This window comes from Tauraco erythrolophus, chromosome Z, assembly GCF_009769465.1.
Source record: "Tauraco erythrolophus isolate bTauEry1 chromosome Z, bTauEry1.pri, whole genome shotgun sequence".
NCBI lineage: Eukaryota > Metazoa > Chordata > Aves > Musophagiformes > Musophagidae > Tauraco > Tauraco erythrolophus.
The window spans coordinates 16,154,779-16,174,959 of NC_141496.1; the positions used below are offsets into that span (position 1 = coordinate 16,154,779).

Consider the following 20,181-nt stretch of genomic DNA (forward strand, 5'->3'; position numbering starts at 1 on the left):
GAAAATTCTAAATATATTGTGCGTTTCGTTTGTTTAGACTTGAAGTTTTTGAGTGTAGTGTATTTTTACCTATGCTGTAACCAGGTCCTGAGAACAAGAGGGCTTTTTTCATTCCTTATCTTTCTTTGTTCATTCTTCCTGCATTTCTCTTAAACTACCTGCAGTCTATGTGGTTGGGTTTTCACTTGTTCGTTCTTAAATACGGTAATATTATCTGGACTGTTGTCTAGGGTGCATTTCTCCTAAAAGAAACTAAATAAATAGATATGTCTTCTTTCCTGGTAAGCCTCGTGCAGGAAAAGGCGGCTGAATGATGAATCGCTTCATGGTTCTGGCGGTACTGCTCCCCCTGAGGACTTGTTACACTACGTACTCACAGCAAGGTAAATGTCTGAACATTTTATTATTTATTTGGAAGCAATCTACAACAACGGAGGCTTTGGACTTGCTCGTTTGCAAGTCTCCTGTGATTAAGCAACATGTTGCATGCTTAATCAAATTATTCTCTTTGGTAAGGTGATGAAGCAACTTGTATAATTTCCTTTTGTAACCCCATCATGCAAAATTGGCTGTTGAATCAATAACTTGCAATGATGTGTATTTGTTTATCTACTCCCCCTCTGTCTCATGTGGTTTTGATCTGTATGCTGTCATCTTCAAATAATTTATTTCCTCTATGACAACTTTTATGTTTTTCTACCTCTTCACTTTCTCTTTTTTGTTTGTCTCATCCATGAAAACTTCAGCACTTCTCTTGGGTCTTTTCTGATTGTGCCTCAAGATTCCAGGAGCGCATTTTTATTTCTTACACTTCACATATGTATCCAATACAAAGAAAAAAAAAAAGACAAATAAGCATATTTGGAGGGAGCAAAGTTGCATATAAGGATAACTTTCCAGAATGCTGTGTATTTTAAGGTAAAAGTACTACTTGGACACTTGCTGCTGACAATAACATTGGGCATGACTCCATTACAGAAAAAGAAGGAATGAATATTTTTAGTTTAATTTCTCTGATCACCATTAAGAAGGAAGAATTTACCGGGCTATAGTGTGCATTATAGAAGTTGTATTGCCTTAATTAAGTCAGTGAAGAAGGGAGAGTTATGGGGTTTTTGTATAAATGTACTTGTTATCATACTGAAGGGGGTAACATTTATGTTTTGGACTTTTTTGCCTCTTTTCAACCTTGAAATTCATGTGTTCACACTCCATTCACCCAAGGTGCAAGTTCCTCAGTTTCGAGACTCTATTACCAATGCTCCTAGAGTGGCAAGACTTTGCAATGCAGACAAGTCCAAACAGTTACTGCATTACAGTAACTTGGTTACTTGTTTTCACATGCAGTTGTTCAGGAATAAAATTAGTCTCTATTGTTAATCATAAAGCTATTCATATAGTCTTGAGTTAGATTTCAAGTTAAAACAAGCCTTAAGATGCCTTGATCCTTTAACTTTGGTAGGAGGGGAATCTTTTAACTGTGAATGCTAAAAATATTTCTACATGTGTAAATTATACTACAAAAGTCTTTTAAGTCACATGTTGTAACTCAGTGGTCTTCAAGATCTTAGATATATCCTTAGCTATGTTGTTTCTTCTGTTTGCTGGTACTGTGTATAAGCCCTGACTGGTGATCTAGACTCTCTTGCACCAGGCTCTGAGGAACTCAAAATTGCGTGACCTCTGAAGTGATGTGTCATCTGACTAAAAGGAAGGAGATAGTGGAGAGACACTTGTACAGATGGAGAAAGAACATAAGCTAATGAGACCTTTGTTTTTCTGTCAAAATTAAAATTAAATTTAAATTTAAATTAAATTAAAATTAAATGTGGCAGGTGAAAATATTCTCCATGTTGAGAAAAGAGATTAGATTTTAGCTTGGACAAAAAAAAAATAGATGTAGAGGAGAGAGGGAAGCTCATCATCAATGCAATAGGCACAGTAGTGACACTTGCCATAAGAATCGGCTAGAGAAGGAGCAGAAAAGAGGACAGGGAAATTCAGAAGATACACAGGGGTTTCTTTTAATGTTGCACCCTGAAAAAGGGAGGGGTTTCTGCCAACTGGCTGACATTTTTCAGGCATATTTTTTCCCTTTCCCTGAGAGTCTTACTTTGCAGTTGTGAGTTTCATTGAGTGACTAGCCAGGTCCCTTCCTTTAGGTTTGTTTATTTGTTCTGGGCCCATCTGTCTCACCCAGTTGTTTCAGCACTGCAGAAGGAAAACAATGGAATGGCAAGGGTCCAGAGCTTTAGATCAGCCACCTATTTGCATATGTGAAATGAGATCCCTTCAGAGGCTTGGTAGGTGGTGCTTCAGGTAATAAGATGATGAACGTACAGGTAAGGTTAACTGAAAAATGAGCAGCTAAGATTACATACTGGAGAGGAACAATGTTACAGTCAGTTCCTTATTGTAAGTGGGATTTTAACAGCCTTTATCTTGTTTTTGTGGTGAAAATCTGTGGAGTCATAGAACGGTTTGGGTTGGAAGGGACCTTTAAGATCATCTGGTTCCAACCCATCTGCCACGGGCAGGAACACCTTCCACTAGATCAGGTTGCTCAAAGCCTCATCCAACCTGGCCTTGAACACTTCCAGGGAATGTGGGGAGATGAATTGTGTCATGTCTTACCCTTCCCAAAATAACATGGTTTCTTTTCTGTGCCCTGGTCAGTATCAGCATTCTGACCCTGTTGTTTCTAACAAGCAGAAGCATCTTGGAAAGCAAATGTAGCAAAAGAAAATCCTTGTTACTTGGCCATTTCAGTTCCCTGGCTTTGTTAACAACCAGATCAATTTTAGGGTTTTGTTTTGGGTTTCGTTTGTTTATTTTTCAGGAAGGAGAGAAGATACAGACAGTGAGCACATTTAATCTCTTCCAGAGTTCTTTTTTTCTGGGAGGAGTGTCAGAACAGACATCTAAAAAGAGGGACCATTTGTAGGGTGATCTGCAGTTTTCAGCAGGCTAGTCTTCTAAGGGGCCTTTCCTTTCCTATCACCAAAAGGAACTTCAATCTGACTTTTAAACTTCAATTTACTCTGGGAATTAACTCCAGATCCACAAAAGGATGGAGGTGCCATTGTAACTAGGTGTCTAATTCTAGCAGAAGAATCCACAGCCCTGACTGAAATACTGAAGTTCTGTGTAGAGCAACCAGGAAAGTGCCTAAAACTAGACTGGCATCTGAGCTAGCTAGTGGAGGGAAACTCTTAAACTATCCTGTTCAAATACTTGATTTGCCTTAACTAATTTAGTCTTAATTAGGTCAGAGAGCAAAATTGAGCCTAGATTTCTGCCCTAATGATGAGAACGCTTGCTGGGGGTTGGGATTCCTTGAGATTCAGTCCCTGTTAATATGTTATGTTGTTCCTGTTCATAAAACTATAAAGGGATGGACCAATATTCTCATAAAATAGCTAGTAAATTGGAGGCATAAAGAAATTAAATAACATACCCGATGTCATGATGGGAAGCTATTGAGTAGATTCAGGAACTTCATTCCAGCCTGCTGATGCCTTAAGATGAAAGATAGTCTTTGCTTTTGATATCAACAGCGTGGGTCTCGATCACTTTTTTTTTTTCTTTCCCCCTTTCAGAACTCTCTGGTGTGGAACCTATCTTACCTCTAACCACTATTGTTTCAGATCTGCTTTGCAACTTGGTCATATTTGAAGGACTAAATCATATGTAAGCTTAATATTTTGTGTTCTTTTTGTGCTCCTAGAATCCATTGTATTTCCAGTAACATTTCTTAACGTTTCCAAGGATTTGGCTCTTCAGCGGCTGCTGGTGGAATGGGATGTTGGCAAGGCAGCTCATGATGCTGAGCTGGCAATGTCTTTTGAAATACAAGTCCATCGAACAGATGTAGCTACTACTGTGTGGACAGTAAGTGTATTTTAAAAATAAAGTTACATTAGCTGTTTGCAATATAAAGGAAACTAAAGGAAAACCAAATTTTCAGATGCTTATGCACATAGGTTTGCTGTATAGGTTTATGATTTACAACATAGTATTTACAAAACTGTACTAGAAATACCTCCATATTTCTCTAGATACCAGACTTGGTCTATTATTATGCCCAGTTTTTGAGTGAAAAAAAAAAATTGGCTCAGATGAAGAAGTCTTTTCCACCCGTGCAGAATGTAAATATGCCTTGTATACCCTTATTGAGAGATTGTGGTGGGCAGACTTAGGAGATCTGATTTTAAAGGCCTCTGTTTCCCTTTCAAGGTGCAGGTCCCCTGAGCAGCCTCCTAGAAAAATCCCTTCCATTGCTGCTAACGGCAGTCTCTTTTGTAGCGTGGTTACTACCCTTCACTGAGGACTAACTGAGCGTGAGTCATGTTGCTGCAGCTCCTCTCACCTTATGAACCAAATAATAGTCTCAGTGTGAGTGAAGCCTCGTAAGCCTTGTGCTTGGCCCTGTTACCAACTACCTTACACCCAGCTCTTCCAGTTAAGGAAGAAGTAGCAATGTCTCTTTTGCAAAGTCCCTAAACCAGCCAAATTTTCTGAAGAGGTGGAGATCATCCAAGTCGTAGGCTTACATCTGCTCCTGATGTTTTCCCCAGTTCGTGACTTCAGTGTGAGAACGTTTGTCCCCACAGAAAATTTTCTCTCCTTTGGATCTAACAAAATCTTTTGGAAACTAAATGCGTGTTTTGGGGATGTTATAATCCATTATGAGTCATCTGCTGGTTGAACTATGGAATAATATGAAATACATGTGTTAAAACTGGAAAACTGCTCTAGGTCATTTACAGCTATTTATGAGAAAGTGAACCCTTCTCTACTTCACGTTCTTTTCTGAAACCAGAAGTCAATAAAATAAGATGGGCGCTGTTAAGAATCATGACTCACTCTGATCAGCCAAGTTGGTAGTATTTTGTCTCTGAGTTTGAAGAACATCTTCATTGCAGATGGGCTCTATGCAGTTCAGAAGATTTGGACCACTTTGATACTTGGGGTAGGACTTTTAACACACCATGAGTAGGTCTAACCCCGAAGCCAGAAACTGGGGCCATATAGCTAGAAACAATTTTTTTTTTTTTTTTTAATATCTTTCCAACAAGCTCTTATTTACTTGCTGGAAGAAAGAAAGTTTTTCAAATCCAAGGACGTAGTCTGTTCTGTTACTCATAATAAACACAACAAGCGAAATAAACAGGGTATTTTTTTATGTCACTACCACACTGGAATATATTTACTTCTGTTTTTCTGAGGAATGTGTCCCAATAAAGAAACTCTGTGAGTCTGCTCGTGCCGAAGCATGGACAGTCTATATAATAACTTCCATAGGAGTGGCTACATTCTTCAGTGCTGTAACTGCAAAATTGAATTGTAAACTGATTGCAGAGTTTTTCCTCAGAGTGGTGATATTATGAATGAGCAGGTGTTGCTGACAGAAAGCAGTAATGGAGAGCAGTTTTCTGGCTGTGTGAGTCGAGGGCTCTGGTACAGCTCATACAAGCAGCACAGATCTATATGCTGAGAATCTGATACGGTTGCTTTAAGAAGTACTGAAATATATGTTCTATTCTAAAATATATTTATAATTACAGGTGATTAATAGAACTTTTTTAGCCATTTTTTCCTGCTTCTTATGGGCTCTCATGCCAGGGGAGATTCACACTTGGGGTAGCTTTTCATCTGTGTCTGTGTGACTGCATGGTGCCCTGGTTAGTTTGAGTGGCTGTGCTGTGTATTGGTGCAGCTCATTTAGTGCCCAGGCAGGCCTCAGTAGGTACCTGATGAGAGAAATTTGCAAGAAATCTCTTAGAGAGCAGCAGAACTTTTTATATTTTTCACTGTTTGTCTGCATTTATATAATTCAATGTAAAAATGTTTGCCAAATTACAGAGCATTTAGCTCTCATGATTTTTGAGATCCATTTTATATTTTAGGCTGTCCTTCTTCTATTCCCTTCATGGAGCTCTTAACAGTTCGGTTGTATTTTTTCGTTTCTTGCATGTGCACATTACAGCAGTCAAGCATTTTGGGGAAACCATCAGATATTTTCCTACTCTGCCTGCCATTGATGGTAGTACTGTCCTCAGATGGTGTGCCTCAGCGCTACAATTAGATATCCTCTGCATAAATCCTTACTGGCCAGTGCAGATTCCTGGTGTAATTCAGAGCCAGGGATGTGTAACCCAGAGCATTAGACAAATAATCCACTGAAAGTCTCTGAGAGCAAATCCATTTCATGAGAAGCAGGGCCTGACTCACAACTGTGTTGTCAGAATAAAGTAATCTTGCCAGCACGTCAGTCACTCTACCACTGCTACTACAGATTTGTAAGCAGTTACTTAGTTTACTGGTTAGTTAGTGTGAGATCACATGTAGTGAGTGGGATTTCAGAGGTTCATTTTTCAAAAACATTTTTCTCCTTTAAGCTTTCTCTCTCTGTCACTGCTTTTGATTGTGCTTCCAAAGTGTCTACACATTGCTGTGTTTTCAATACTTTTCCTTACTGGCCTTTGTTTCTAGGAGTTTCATAACATTACGCTTGATAAATCAAGAAAGCCTCTTCATTGGATATGGGATTCAGACCTACCTTTGGAGTGTATGTCACACTCAGTGAGAATCAGGAGCAAAGCAGAAGCATCACAAATCTGGAGTCAGTGGAGTCCGTGGGAGACTGTCCTGGGTAAGCAAAACAATATTTTTCCATATTGGTTTTATTTTTTCCAGTATGAAGCTAGATTGTAATTCACTGGTGACTTTAACATTGAAGTTCAATTCAGAAGAGATGGCATCAAATCAAGAATCCATTTAGAACTCTTTCATCCCTAAGCACTAACCAACTCTTTTTTTTTTTTTTTTTTCCTGGCAATAATAGCAATGCTTCCGCCATAGTTTTAATTTGTGGACTATCTTCCTAAGCTAGTAGGCCAAAAGTTTTAGAGCTTTTCTTGCTCATACATTAAAACAATGCATTACATGGAGTGGCATGGGATCTTGGATAGGCTCTAGCATAGCCTGTCACCCATCAGACAGAGCCCTGGCCCGGAGGAGAGGAGAGGAAACGCATAGCTACAGCTACATCATCATGTGTTGCTTTTGCCTGGGGATCATAGCTTTGATTAGTATTAAAGAAGCAGAGAGAGAAGAGCAGGTTAGCTCCTTATGTCACTTGGAATGAACTGCTGTGAATTATACGAGAGTAAACAGGGAGTGAACCAATAATGTAATAAATGATATCACAGACACCATGTTTTTTCAGATTATAATGTCTTACTATAACAGTTTGGTTTCCAGAGAATTTGGTTTAAACAAAATATGTAACTGCTTTAGAAAACTATCTTTTTTAGAAAACTATCACGACTAGAGTGATTTTGTAAAGAAATACTATTCTTGTTTGGAGCAGCAAGGGCTTTTAGTTATGGGAGACATCACGGGTAGTAGCATCACAGGTCTGTATACATGGATTATGGCACATAATCATGCAATCGTAGAATCATAGAATGGTTTGAATTGGAAGGGACCTCTACAGGTCATCTAGTCCAGCCCCTTTGCAATGAGCAGGGACACCTTCCGCTACACCAGGTTGCCCAAAGTCTCATCCAACGTCGCCTTGAACACTTCCATCGATGGGGCATGCACAACTTCTGTGGGCAACCTGTTCCAGTGCCTCACCACCCTCACTGTAAAAAACTCCTTCCTTTTGTCTGCTGAGAATCTACCCTCTTTTAGTTTAAAAACATTACCCCTTGTCCTATCCCTGTAGGCCTTGCTAAAAAATCTGTCTCCCATCTTTCTTATAAGCCCTCTGTAAGTATTGAAAGGCCACATTAAGGCCTCCCCAGAGCCTTGTCCAGACTGAACAACCCCAACTCTCTCAGCCTTTCGTCACAGGAGAGGTGTTCCACCCCTTCAGTCAATTTTGTGGCCCTCCTCTGGACACGCTCCAACAGCTCCATGTCTTTCCTGTGCTGAGGACCCCAGAGCTGAATGCAATATTCCAGATGGGGTCTCACAAGAGGAAAGTAGAGGGGCAGAATCACCTCCCTCGACCTGCTGGCCACGCCTCTCAGGATGCAGCCCAGGATACGGTTGGCTTTCTGGGCTGCGAGTGCACATTTCGGGCTCATGTCCAGCTTTTCATCCACCAGTACCCCCAAGTCCTTCTCCTCAGGGCTATTCTCAATCCCTTTATGCCCCAGCCTGTATTGATACTGAAGGTTGCCCCGACCCATGTGCAGGACCTTGCATTTGGCCTTGTTGAACCTCATGAGGTTCACATTGGTCCACTTCTCAAGCTTGTCCACGTCCCTCTGGATGGCATCCTGTCCCTCAGGCGTGTCAACCGCACCACTCAGCTTGGTATCATCTGCAAATTTGCTGAGAGTGCACTTGATCCCACTGTCTATGTCACTGATGAAGATATTAAACATTACTTGTCCCAGTACGGATCCCTGAAGGACGCTACCTATCACTGATCTCCTTCCAGACATTGAGCAGTTAACCACTGCTCTCTGGATTTCATAGATTTCATAGATTTCTAGGTTGGAAAAGACCTTAGAGATCATCCAGTCCAACCGTCCCTAATCCCCATTAAACCATATCCCTAAGTAGTTCATCCACCCTATTCTTAAACACATCCAGGGATGGGGACTCAACCACCTCCCTGGGCAGCCTATTCCAGTGGCTGACAACCCTTTCAGAGAAGAAGTACTTCCTAACATCCAACCTGAATCTCCCCTAACTAAGCTTATACCCATTTCCTCTTGTTCTGTCACCCATCACTAATGTAAAGAGCCCTTCCCCCACCTCCCCACCATCCCTTCTCAAGTATTTGTAGGCTGTAATCAGGTCTCCCCTCAGCCTCCCCTTCTCCAGGCTAAACAGCCCCAATTCGCTCAGCTGCTCCAAATAAGTTTTATTTTCCAGCCCCTTCACCGGTTTAGTCGCCCTTCTTTGGACTCGCTCCAGGAGCTCAATATCTCTCTTAAAGCGAGGGGCCCAAAACTGGACACAATATTCCAGGTGCGGCCTCACCAGTGCCGAGTACAGGGGCAGGATCACTTCCCTGTTCCTGCTGGTTACACTATTCTGGCGTGTAGCCAGTATCCCATTGGCCTTTTTGGCCACCTGGGCACACTGCTGGCTCATATCAAGCCGGTAGTCAACCAACACCCCCAGGTCCTTCTCCGCCAGGCAGCTCTCCAGCCACTCTTCCCCGAGCCTATAGTGATGCTTGGGGTTTTTGTACCCCAAGTGAAGGACTCTGCACTTGGCCTTCTTAAAGCTCATGCCATTGGCCTCAGCCCAATGATCCAGTCTGTTCAAATCCCTCTGAAGGGCCTCCCTACCCTCGAGCAGATCAACACAGCCTCCCAGCTTGGTGTCGTCCGCAAATTTACTGAGGGTACATTCAATCCCCTCATCCAGGTCATTGATAAAGATGTTAAACAGAACCGGACCCAGCACTGAGCCCTGGGGAACCCCACTGGTGACCGGCCTCCAGCCGGATTTAGCCCCATTTACCACCACTCTTTGGGCCCAGCCATCCAGCCAGTTTTTTAACCCAAAGGAGGGTGTGCCTATCCAGGCCAGCAGTTACCAGTTTGGCAACCAGAACACTATGAGAGACTGTATCAAAGGCTTTACTGAGGTCAAGGAAAACTACATCCACAGCCCTTCCCTCGTCAACCAGGAGGGTCACCCCGTCATAGAAGGTGATCAGGTTTGATTGGCAAGACCTGCCTTTCATAAACCCATGTTGACTGGGCCTGATCACCCGGTTAACCTGTATGTGCTCATTAATAGCACTCAAGATAACCTGTTCCATGACTTTGCCCGTCACCGAGGTCAGACTGACAGGCCTGTAGTTCCTCTGATCCTCCTTCCGCCCTTTTTTGTAAATGTGACTATCCAGCCAATTCCTTATTCGCTATACAGAATCCATCCATCAGATCCATCTCTCCAGTTTAGAGAGAGGATGCTGTGGGGGGCTGTGTCAAAGGCCTTACAGAAGTCCAGATAGATGACAACTGTAGCTCCTCCCTTCTCCACTGATGTAGTCACTCCAACATAGAAGGCCACCAGGTTGGTCAGGCAGGACTTGCCCTTGGTGAAGCCATGCTGGCTGACTCAAATCACTTCCCTGTCCTCCATATGCCTTAGCATGGCTTCGAGGACAATCTGTTCCATGATATTTCCAGGCACAGAGGCGAGGCTGACAGTTCGGTAGTTCCCAAGGTACAGCTTTTTACTCCTTTTTAAAAATGGGTGCCATGTTTCCCTTTTTTCCAGTCACCAGAGGCTTCACCTGACTGCCATGACTTTTCGAATATCATGGAGCGTGGCTTGGAAACTACATTAGCCATTTCCCTCAGGACTCTGGGATGCATCTCATCAGGTCCCATAGACTTCTGTATATTCAGGTTCCTAAGGAAGTCTCAAACCTGACCTTCTCTGACAGTGGGAGGGACTTTGCTGCCCTAGTCCCTGCCTTGCGGTCCATCCACTCAAGAGGTGTGGGAAGAGAGCCTCAGTGAAGGCTGAGGCAAAAAAGTTATTGAGTACCTCAGCCGCTGCCTTGTCCATTCTTACCAGTTTGTCAGTCATGTTCAGCAGGGTGGGTATGCTTTCTTTGACCTTCGTTTTCTGGCTCACATGCCTACAGAAGCCCTTCTTATTATTCTTTGTGTTCCTTGCCAAGTTCAGCTCTAGCTGAGCCTTGGCCTTCCTGGCCCCATCCCTACACAACTGGGCAGCATCTCTATACTCTTCCCAAGATACTGTCTCTGCTTCCACTGCCTGTGCATGGGCAAAAATTGCTCATCTCCCTCAGCTTATATAATGAAAAATAGGATGCAAGACTCTCCTTTCTTTCTTGCTAACCTTAATCTTGGAGTTTTCATTTTTTCAACTGAAGTTAGATAGGGATCAAAATACTATTACTTTGTCACAAACTAATCCTGCGTTACAGACTTGATTTACTGCTCTTTGAAAGATAATGACTCTAGAGTTCACCAGATTTTTGGATCAGATTCATTGAGAGTAGATTTTATCTCCAACTTGTGCAAAAGCCCATGAATCACTTAAATCCCACTAATTTTTGCATCCAGCAAGGAGTCCAACATTGATAGGAGTCTCATTCTAAGTTGGGTATCCCCATACTGACTTGATTAATTCAATATTGTCTCTTCTTAGCTGAGCTCTTCATGAGCTTGAGAACACAATGTTTTCTAGCCCCCTGCTCATAATCTTCAAGAACAGGCATTTTGGCTGTAAGCATCAGCCTGTTCATAGGGGCAGAAGGTAATGTTCACCTGTAAAGGCAATTCTGGAATGCACACTCTTTGTTTCCCCTAAGTGGAAGGCAGTGAGATAGATTTAGCCTCATAGGTAGTTTGTTGGACTACATTCTATGTTTATGGGTTTAAGAGAAGTTGATCTCTGTATGGGGAAGAATACTAAATCAAAGTCCATGAATGGATAAAGTAACATTAGCAGATCCTTGTGTTAATACTTCACTGTGTGTTCTGGTTGAAGGCTGCTGCCATGAGCAGATTTCAAAATGGTTTATTATGTATTGATTTGCAGGCCTGGACACTTCAAAGAACACTGGACCACAAATCTTTCCAAATGAAAAAATTGTAGAGGAAGGCTCTGACATCACTCTTTGTTGCATTGGAAGGAAAGGTCATATCATTAAGGAATTCTTTCTAATCCCAGCTGTACATGTTTTCAATCACACAAACAGTCAAGTCGGACTTCTCACTGTGAAAAATGTGTCTCATCAAGGAGTGCCTCACATCACGGTCTACTGTCAAGAGTCCTGCAGTGAAGAGCAATGCTATGATCATGCAGTTTTCTTTGTGGGTAGTAAGTGAATGCTTTATTACAGCTCTATTTTCCTATTGTAATTAAGTCAAGAATGACTGTGAGGAATAGGGGAGAAAAAAAAAAAGCTTGCTGTAAGTTGTCTGTATCCCATCGTATCATACAGAAAGCATTAAAGAATAGCATTAAATGCGTTCAGATTAATCTCACCAATTGATCCTACGACAGGTGACTGATTTTTAAATATGCTTACCTGTTTAGGAGTTCAGCTTCATTGTCTCTGTACAATATGGTAAAAACTCAGCACAGTCCTCCTTTCTCAGGCTAGTAGCCATTTTTACAGAAAGAAAACAATAGAATCATAGAATGGTTTGGGTTGGAAGGGACTTTTAAAGGTCATCTAGCCCAACCCCCCTGCAATGAGCAGGGACACCTTCCCCTAGATCAGATTGCTCAAAGCCTCATGCAACCTGGCCTTGAACACTTCCAGGGATGGGGCATCCACAACTTCTCTGGGCAACCTGTTCCAGTGCCTCACCAACCTCAGAGTGAAGAATTTCTTCCTTATATCTAATCTAAATCTCCCCTCTTTCAGTTTAAAGCCATTGCCCCTTGTCCTATCACTACACGCCCTTGTAAAGAGTCCCTCTCCAGCTTTCCTGTAGGCCCCCTTTAAGTACTGGAAGGCTGCAATAAGATCATCCCAGAGTCTTCCCTTCCCCAACTCTCTCAGCCTGTCTTCATAGCAGAGGTGCTCCAGCCCTCGGATCATCTTCGTGGCCCTCCTCTGGACGTGCTCCAGCAGCTCCATGTCCTTCTTGTGTTGGGGACTCCAGAGATGAATGCAGTATTCCAGGTGGGGTCTCACGAGAGCAGAGTAGAGGGGCAGAATCAGCTCCCTCGACCTGCTGGCCATGCTCCTTTTGATGAAGCCCAGGATATGGTTGGCTTTCTGGGCTGCCAGTGCACATTGCCGCCTCATGTTGAGCTTCTCATCCACCAGCACTCCCAAGTCCTTTTCCTCAGGGCTGCTCTCAATCCATTCTCCGCCCAGCCTGTACTTGTGCTTGGGATTGCCCTGACCCACGTGCAGGACCTTGCGCTTGGCCTTGTTGAACTTCATGAGGTTCTCACTGGCCCCAATACAGATTAAATTAATAAACGTATGAATGTAACAAAAATTATAACATACAGAAGTGCTTAGGTTGCAATTAATTTATGATGTTAGTCAGATTTTCTCTGCAGAGTGGTTATTGAATAACTATAATTGGAATAGTAACATCTATTAGTAAATCAGACTTTGTACGTATCCATTATTTGTAGTTTGTTAGTACAGTAAAAAGGTTGATGACTTTTGCCTTGACTGCCATGCTGTTGGTGTTTTCTTGGTTATTGCCTCTGAAAAGAACCACCTGATGCACCCAAGGATTTTTCCTGCGAAACTCAAGACATAAGAAGAGTAACATGTACTTGGAGCCGAGGAAGAGACACCTATCTTTATGGACGTCATTCACCAAAATACACCTTGTCTGAAGGGTAACTCTCATTGTTATATTAACTCTGGCCTGTGCTGTACAGAACAGTCACATTATTTCCTTTAAAATCTGTGGAAATGTTTTTTATCCTTATTGCAATTAGCTGCCTGACTCTTTCCATCTCACTGATCAGCTTATTTAACAGAGTTTGAGCAGTGCAGAAGTGCTCTGAGTTAGACTACCTATACCAAAGTTGCAGGTCCATCGGACCAGGTTCTGCTTGATAAAGGTTGTTATTACCGTTCTTTTGGGTTAATTTGTTTGGGTATCTTTCAGTAGGTAAGTAGACAGCCTGCGGTCAGGATATAGGTAACTTAAAAGTATAATGTAAGTATTGGATAACACACACAACAGATAACTAGGATTTAATCAGCTGGTAGGCGGAGTATTAATGTGTTCACAATCTGTTGACGCTAAAGGCTGACTCAAACTGATGATTCCCAGCTAAGCCCAGTAAGCCTGATTAGCCTCCCTAGTTCTTTTTTCTTTCGGATTTTATAACTTTACATGCTGGTGTTTTCCTTCTTGAGTCCTTGAGCTACTGAAAATCCTATCTCAAAAATCCTACTTTTGTCTGTAATTTCAGCTTTTTTTACTTTGTTTTTGTTGTTGTTTTGTTTTGTAAAATCTCTCTGCAGATTTCTCACAGCTCTTTCTTGGCAGTCTGAGTCAAGGTTACACAGCTGTAGCGTATCAGACCTGGCCCTTGGCTCCTTACTACAGAGACATCTAAATGGAGAGGACAGGGGATTTACATCAGGGCATGCAGAGAAAGGGAAACTCATGAAACAGGACAGGTGCCTCATCATGTCAACAAACTTTCATCAAAAGATCTCAGCAGAAGGCATCACTGCATATACCTTCATGGTCTCTGCCTCGTTCACTTCCATTAAGATATAATGATGGTGATTTTAAAATGGAAGGTTAGAAGATGCAGTTGAAATTACTGCTTAATTTAAAAGCATAATGGTAGACATGAGAATGGTTTAATTCTTGGCAAATAAGTCCCTACTTGAGAATTTACATGAGGAAATCACTAAAAGCAATTTAGCTGTATCTTAAAAGGATAAAGTAAACTTAGACTTTGAAGAAAACTTTCTTTTAATTGTAAGAATACCTATATGCATCCTCCTTCAGGCTAGGGGAACAACTGGGTGGCTTCATACAATGGCCTCAGCCTTATTTTTTATGATGTTGTATTCTAGTTGGGCATCAAAAATTTCAACATCTGTGTCAATTCTACATTACGGAAAACCATCTTTCTCTCTTTTTCTCTCTCCCCAACTCCTTCTTTGATAGGTTTTCCCAAAAACTGGTTCTATGCACAGTAAGCTGTTCTGAGCGGTGCTCGTGTTCTTGGGATATAGGCCAGCAGAGGATCTGGAATATCACAGTGACTGTGGAAAATCCACTGGGAAAGAAAACTGCCACGGATGTTTTTGATGTAACTCACAGAAGTAAGGTCTTGCCTATGCCTTTGTTGAATGTTTTTTGTTGCAGGCGCCTCCTCCTTCTGATCTTAATAGTTGAGTGCCCCAGTTTAAAGTACGGAAGTCCTTGATTATTGTCTTCACAGTTTTTACTAGTTATCTGTCCCTGTGCTGGTGATTGTTACAAGTTAAAGAAGTTACAGATAATATTTATGATGACTTAACCTTTTAAATAGTGACTGCTGTAAAGTCCTTTATGTTTTGTCTGATCCTGGACATATTTACAGTAGAATTTTCCTTACTTAAAGGATGTCAGCAAGTAAAGGAAAACTGAAGTCCATCATTTCCAATTCCGCATGTGGTACCTAGGACTTATGCATCAAACACACACTCCTTTGAGTCTCAAGTCCTCCAATTGTAATTCATGGTCCATGAAGTTCTAGGATAATGGCCAAAACTGTATAAATATACCACTCACTCATGTTGCCGTGTCTTACTCCTTACAATTGGACTGATAATATGGGAGAGTTTAAGATCTGCTGCTCTCACTGAATACTGCTTAAATACCAGTAAGGGGTCTCGTTTTGGAAGAAGTAGCATTGGCTCTGTTTACTGGAGGTTAACTACTGGCAGGGGTCAATGCTAAGAGCTGTGAATAAAATTTCTGGTGAAGAGGCTGGATTCTGGGGTGCAGAAATGTGGCAAACGTTACTCACTGTGCTACATCAGGAGCTTCTACCAAGCCCCGGATTAAGGAATTTTACTGGATTAAGGAATTTTACTGGATTTACAATAAAAGTCTCTCATCTCTGATTCTTTCTTTTGTTCATGATGTTCTAAAATATTTCCAAGACAGCACAAGGATGGGGTTTTTTTAATCCTATATAACATTTACTTATATTTATATTCTGAAATTAATTTTTACTAATTTATGTCTGCTTCTCCTAGACGAGCAGAAAAGTCTGTATTTCTAATTTGCTTTTACTACTCAGCTAAAATACCTTAAAACACTTTTGCATGTATTTTATGTTTTACAAGATCTAACTCAGATTTTCCATTGACAGTTTATCCTGCTGCACCTTTCCAGCTGTGGGAAGAATGCACAGATACAGAAATCACGTTATATTGGAAACATCAAAACAAAGGAATTGAACTCTTTTGTCAGACTGAAGTGCTCCAACCTGATGGGAAAGTAGAACTGGTATGAAACCTGGATTTCATACACAAAAATATAGCGAGTATCTTTTTGAAGTGAGATTAAAAAAGTAATTCCCCAGCAATACGAATACACTCTAAATCTTGTGTTTTGATGTTTTTGTTTCCTGGATTTGTTTGCTCCCAAGCTCTACACTGATGATATGGTCCACGTGGGAGCCATACTCCCAACACTGCCTGTACTGCTGGCTGAAGTGTGCAGTGGGACCTATCTGTGTATCTGGCTCTGTCCTCTGCTGGATGGGTTCTGAGATTTGCTGAAGTAAATGAAAATACTTATGGGCCTTATAATTGCTGTTAGCTATTGCTAGTCTTGATTTGTCATGGTTTTATGACTCATATTATCTTACACACAAATGGCAGAGAGTGTGTTGAAGGCTTTTTTTTTATATCAGCACAGGAGCTTTCTGTGTACTATTGACTGTACTTGATGATAATGTGTCTGTCTTCTAGTAAGGGAACCCCAGAACAGTTTTTCCTCCCATCCTCTTCCATCTCCTTGAAGATTATTTGAATGGACTCCTTGTCTTGTTCCACCTCTTTCACAAACAGTGAGGCTGACTGACTCATTGCATATGTACTGTGGTTTCTCTGTAGCCATTTTCTTGTAAGCATAGGTTGCCTCTAGCATATTAAAAAGCATTATGAAGATCAGGAGCAAGCTGTGTTCTGTCTTAAGTATTGCTCAAGAGCTGATAGATCAAATGGCTGCTGCAGTTGACCATTGCAGGTGACAGTTTAAAGCAGAAGCTTAAAAGCATGCTCAGTTTTTGACTCTTAGCAGAACTCACCCAGCCTTTTAAGAGGGAGCTGGGGAAAAGGTTAGGGAAAAAAATGGAAGAAAAAGGTAGCTGTAGATACTGTGAATAATGCTGGAACAGCATCCTACTTACATTAACTGAGTAAGAGACCCAGACTGTGCGAGGATAAGATCTCACTAAATTCCCTCCTTGATGTAAGGTGTAGTCATTTGGCAGGTTGTGAGTGGTGAGTGACTCCTACTCAGAGAGTTAGTCTTTGGATCTCATGCATATCTTTTCTTTTTTTTTTTTTTTTTTTGACTATTGTTCCAGTATTATCTTTTCCAAGTCAAGCTCAACTGGCTATTGTAGGATCTAGAGGAGGAGCTATTTTTTGAGACAAAAACCTTTTGCTGATGAAGCTGAACTGAGCTCTTACTGTTCTGTCTTACAGCGTAACAGTTCAGACAGGCATCTCCATTATGCCAGCATCACCCTGGCTGGGCTGCAGCCATACAGTGAATACACAGCTAGAGTACGCTGTGGGGCAGCTAAGCATTTCTGGAGGTGGAGTGAATGGAGCGAAGCCAGAACCATCAGAACAAAGGAAGCAGGTACGTCCAGCCTATTGAGAAGGGAAGCCTGAAGGCTGTTCTTCGCTTGCCACCACTGTTTGCTACTTGCTGTGTAGCTAAAGCAGAGGCCTGATGCATGCATAAAAGTAGAGGCATACCAAGCCAACTTTAGGAAGGTGGCTTCTTAAACAGCTCTCATCCTATCTGCCAGTCTCTGCCATTTCATCCAGTGCAGGCTGTGGGAAATCCAGATGACTGGGAGGATGGACAGACTTAGTTGTGGTGTTCAGTGAGGGCTGGAGGAACTGTGCAGAGGTGGGAACAAACACCTGGGAACTGCAAGCAAATAAAGGTTTTTCTAGGGAATGAACCAGACATTCATTCAGGAAAAAAAAGTTAAGAAGTTAAAGGATATTTTGACAAGACCTGAGAGTGATGGGGAAAGAGAGCTTTTAGGAGTGGAATTTCTTCAAATGGGAGGAAGCAATTAAACAGTTTATCTTTTCTAGATGCACCTAGAGCATCTTTGTTTTGCTGTATTTATTGCAGCTCCATCAGGGAAACTGGACATCTGGAGAGAAATCACACCAGTTTTACAGGGGCGAAATGTGACCTTGTTCTGGAAGGTGAGTCATGAGCACAGAAACAAACAAAACCCTTCAAAAAGGGGTTGGAAACTTCTCCCATGAACTTTAACAAGTTTGTGTGCACTTAATAGCAATTCAGTAGGAATATATCTTTTAAGAATCTGGGACAAATATTATATATAATATATTACAGAACGTATGTAGCTGTATGATAATGTGCTGTCCTGGCATTTCTGTTTTTCTAAGCATTATAAGAAGACAAATCCCATTACTGAGATTTCTCCATTTCCATTTCAACCAGTATGTCTATGCATGCATGGAAAAAAGTTTATATTCTTACAGAAATAATACATCCAATCAGTTGTTTAACGTTCTCATTGCTCCTCTAATATTTTTTCGGCAAAATTCACTAAGTAGTTGGTGTCTACCTACATCATTTTTTCCTCAGCAAGCACCAAGTTTTCGAGCAAACGGAAGAAGTATTTCATACGAAGTAAATTGGGAAAAAGCAGAAGATGGCTCTAATCCTGAAAGCATCTCCTTTTCATCAGTCCAGAATAGCACAAGGATTTCCATTGATGACCATTCCTACAGAATCAGTGTCACGGCGAAGAACAATGTTAATTATTCACTTCCTTCAGTATTGATCATCCCTAGAGCTACAGGTAATAGTAGGAATATTTTCAGTTAAGTTTAGCTGCCCATTATGAGAGTTTTGTTTTCACCTATTTAAGTGACAATTTATCATCTTGGGGAAAAAGTATTTGGCCTGTTAACTCATATCACTGCTTTCTGGAAATTATTACTGTATTTTTGCCTATAGGGTGGTAGCTGTATGTCTGTTAAGCTGAAGTGCCTTGATCCATCCCTTACAACAGAGAGTCTGTTTTCCACAGAGAGTCTCTGCATTTAGCCTTAAACCGAGGCCTCAGATCTGTGGCAGGTGCTGTGAAGGTGCAGGTAGTACCTTGCAGGGAACTCTGTGTGTGATTAACCTCTTCTGACTTTCTGTTTGTGACTCCAGTTTCTGCAGTTGAGTTCTTTTACAAATATATAGTAATAATTACTGCGTGTTCTTTGAGCTGTTAGCTTTCAGCATACAAAGAGATCAGCTTTCAGCGTGTGAAAGAGCCCATATGTCTGATAGAGAAGGAATACAACTATTTTATTACTATTTTAACAGCTTAGCATAGAAACTATATTGATCTTCATTTTAGAGTCTGAGGGCTCGTGCGGGAAAATAATAGAGACTGTTTGGTTCATTCCTAGGCACTGAAGTAGAGCTCGGTGGTTCAGAGCTTAAAGAAGAACAGGTTAATGGTACAGATGATGGCATTTTTATTTCCTGGAAGCCCAGAGACATATATGACAGTTACATTGTCGACTGGTGTAACTTTCCGATGTTGCAGCCTTGTGATCTGCAGTGGAAAAGATTTGGGCCCAACATTTCCCGTGCCTTGATCAACTCAGGTGAAAGCCAAACAATTTTTCTTTCTGATGTCTGTGCCGCAATCTTTTGTGCTGGGGGCATTAGGTGAATTTAGGAAATAAATCATGTGGAATATTGAAGTCCGTGCAGTGCAGGTGTGATTCCTCAAGAGCATGTGGCATTATGTTTGGCCTAGCAAATGAATTAGACACCACAAATGTGCCAGCACCATTAAGTCTTGGAAGTCAGCATAGTATTTTAGAAAAAGTCATAGAATCATAGAATCATAGAATGGTTAGGGCTGGAAGGGACCTTCAAAGGTCATGTAGTCCAACCCCCCTGCAAGGAACAGGGATATCTCCAACTAGATCAGGTTGCTCAGGGCCTCGTCCAACCTGGCCTTGAACGTCTCCAGGGATGGAGCATCCACCACCTCTCTGGGCAACCTGTTCCAGTGTTCTACAACTCTCATGGTAAAAAATTTTTTCCTAATATCAAATCTGAATCTACCTCCCTCTATTTTAAAACCATTACCCCTTGTCCTATCACAACAGGCCCTCCTGAACAGCCTCTCCCCATCTTTCTTGTAGGCCCCCTTGAGGTACTGGAAGACCGCTATAAGGTCACCCCGGAGCCTCCTCTTCTCCAGGCTGAACAGCCCCAACTCTTTCAGCCTGTCCTCATAGGAAAGGTGCTCCAGCCCTCTTATCATCTTCGTGGCCCTCCTCTGGACCCTCTCCAACTGGTCCATGTCCTTCTTATGTTGGGGGCTCCAGAACTGGATGCAGTACTCCAGGTGAGGTCTCACGAGGGCAGAGTAGAGGGGGAGAATCACCTCTCTCGACCTGCTGGCCACGCTCCTCTTGATGCA

General features: G+C 41.8%; 1 protein-coding gene across 1 annotated transcript in view; it reads left to right on the forward strand.

Moving 5' to 3' along the window:
* Positions 1 to 310: 310 nt before the first annotated feature.
* LOC104382133 (oncostatin-M-specific receptor subunit beta-like) overlaps positions 311 to 20,181 on the forward strand; it is a 28,727-nt gene continuing 8,856 nt past the window's right edge. Inside the window, exons 1-11 of the mRNA XM_086629776.1 lie at positions 311 to 383; positions 3,728 to 3,891; positions 6,496 to 6,655; positions 11,560 to 11,841; positions 13,206 to 13,335; positions 14,634 to 14,791; positions 15,829 to 15,965; positions 17,174 to 17,333; positions 17,844 to 17,920; positions 18,330 to 18,546; positions 19,151 to 19,351. Of these exons, the coding sequence (XP_086485902.1) occupies positions 311 to 383; positions 3,728 to 3,891; positions 6,496 to 6,655; positions 11,560 to 11,841; positions 13,206 to 13,335; positions 14,634 to 14,791; positions 15,829 to 15,965; positions 17,174 to 17,333; positions 17,844 to 17,920; positions 18,330 to 18,546; positions 19,151 to 19,351 (1,759 nt within the window). The remainder of the gene's footprint in view (positions 384 to 3,727; positions 3,892 to 6,495; positions 6,656 to 11,559; positions 11,842 to 13,205; positions 13,336 to 14,633; positions 14,792 to 15,828; positions 15,966 to 17,173; positions 17,334 to 17,843; positions 17,921 to 18,329; positions 18,547 to 19,150; positions 19,352 to 20,181) is intronic.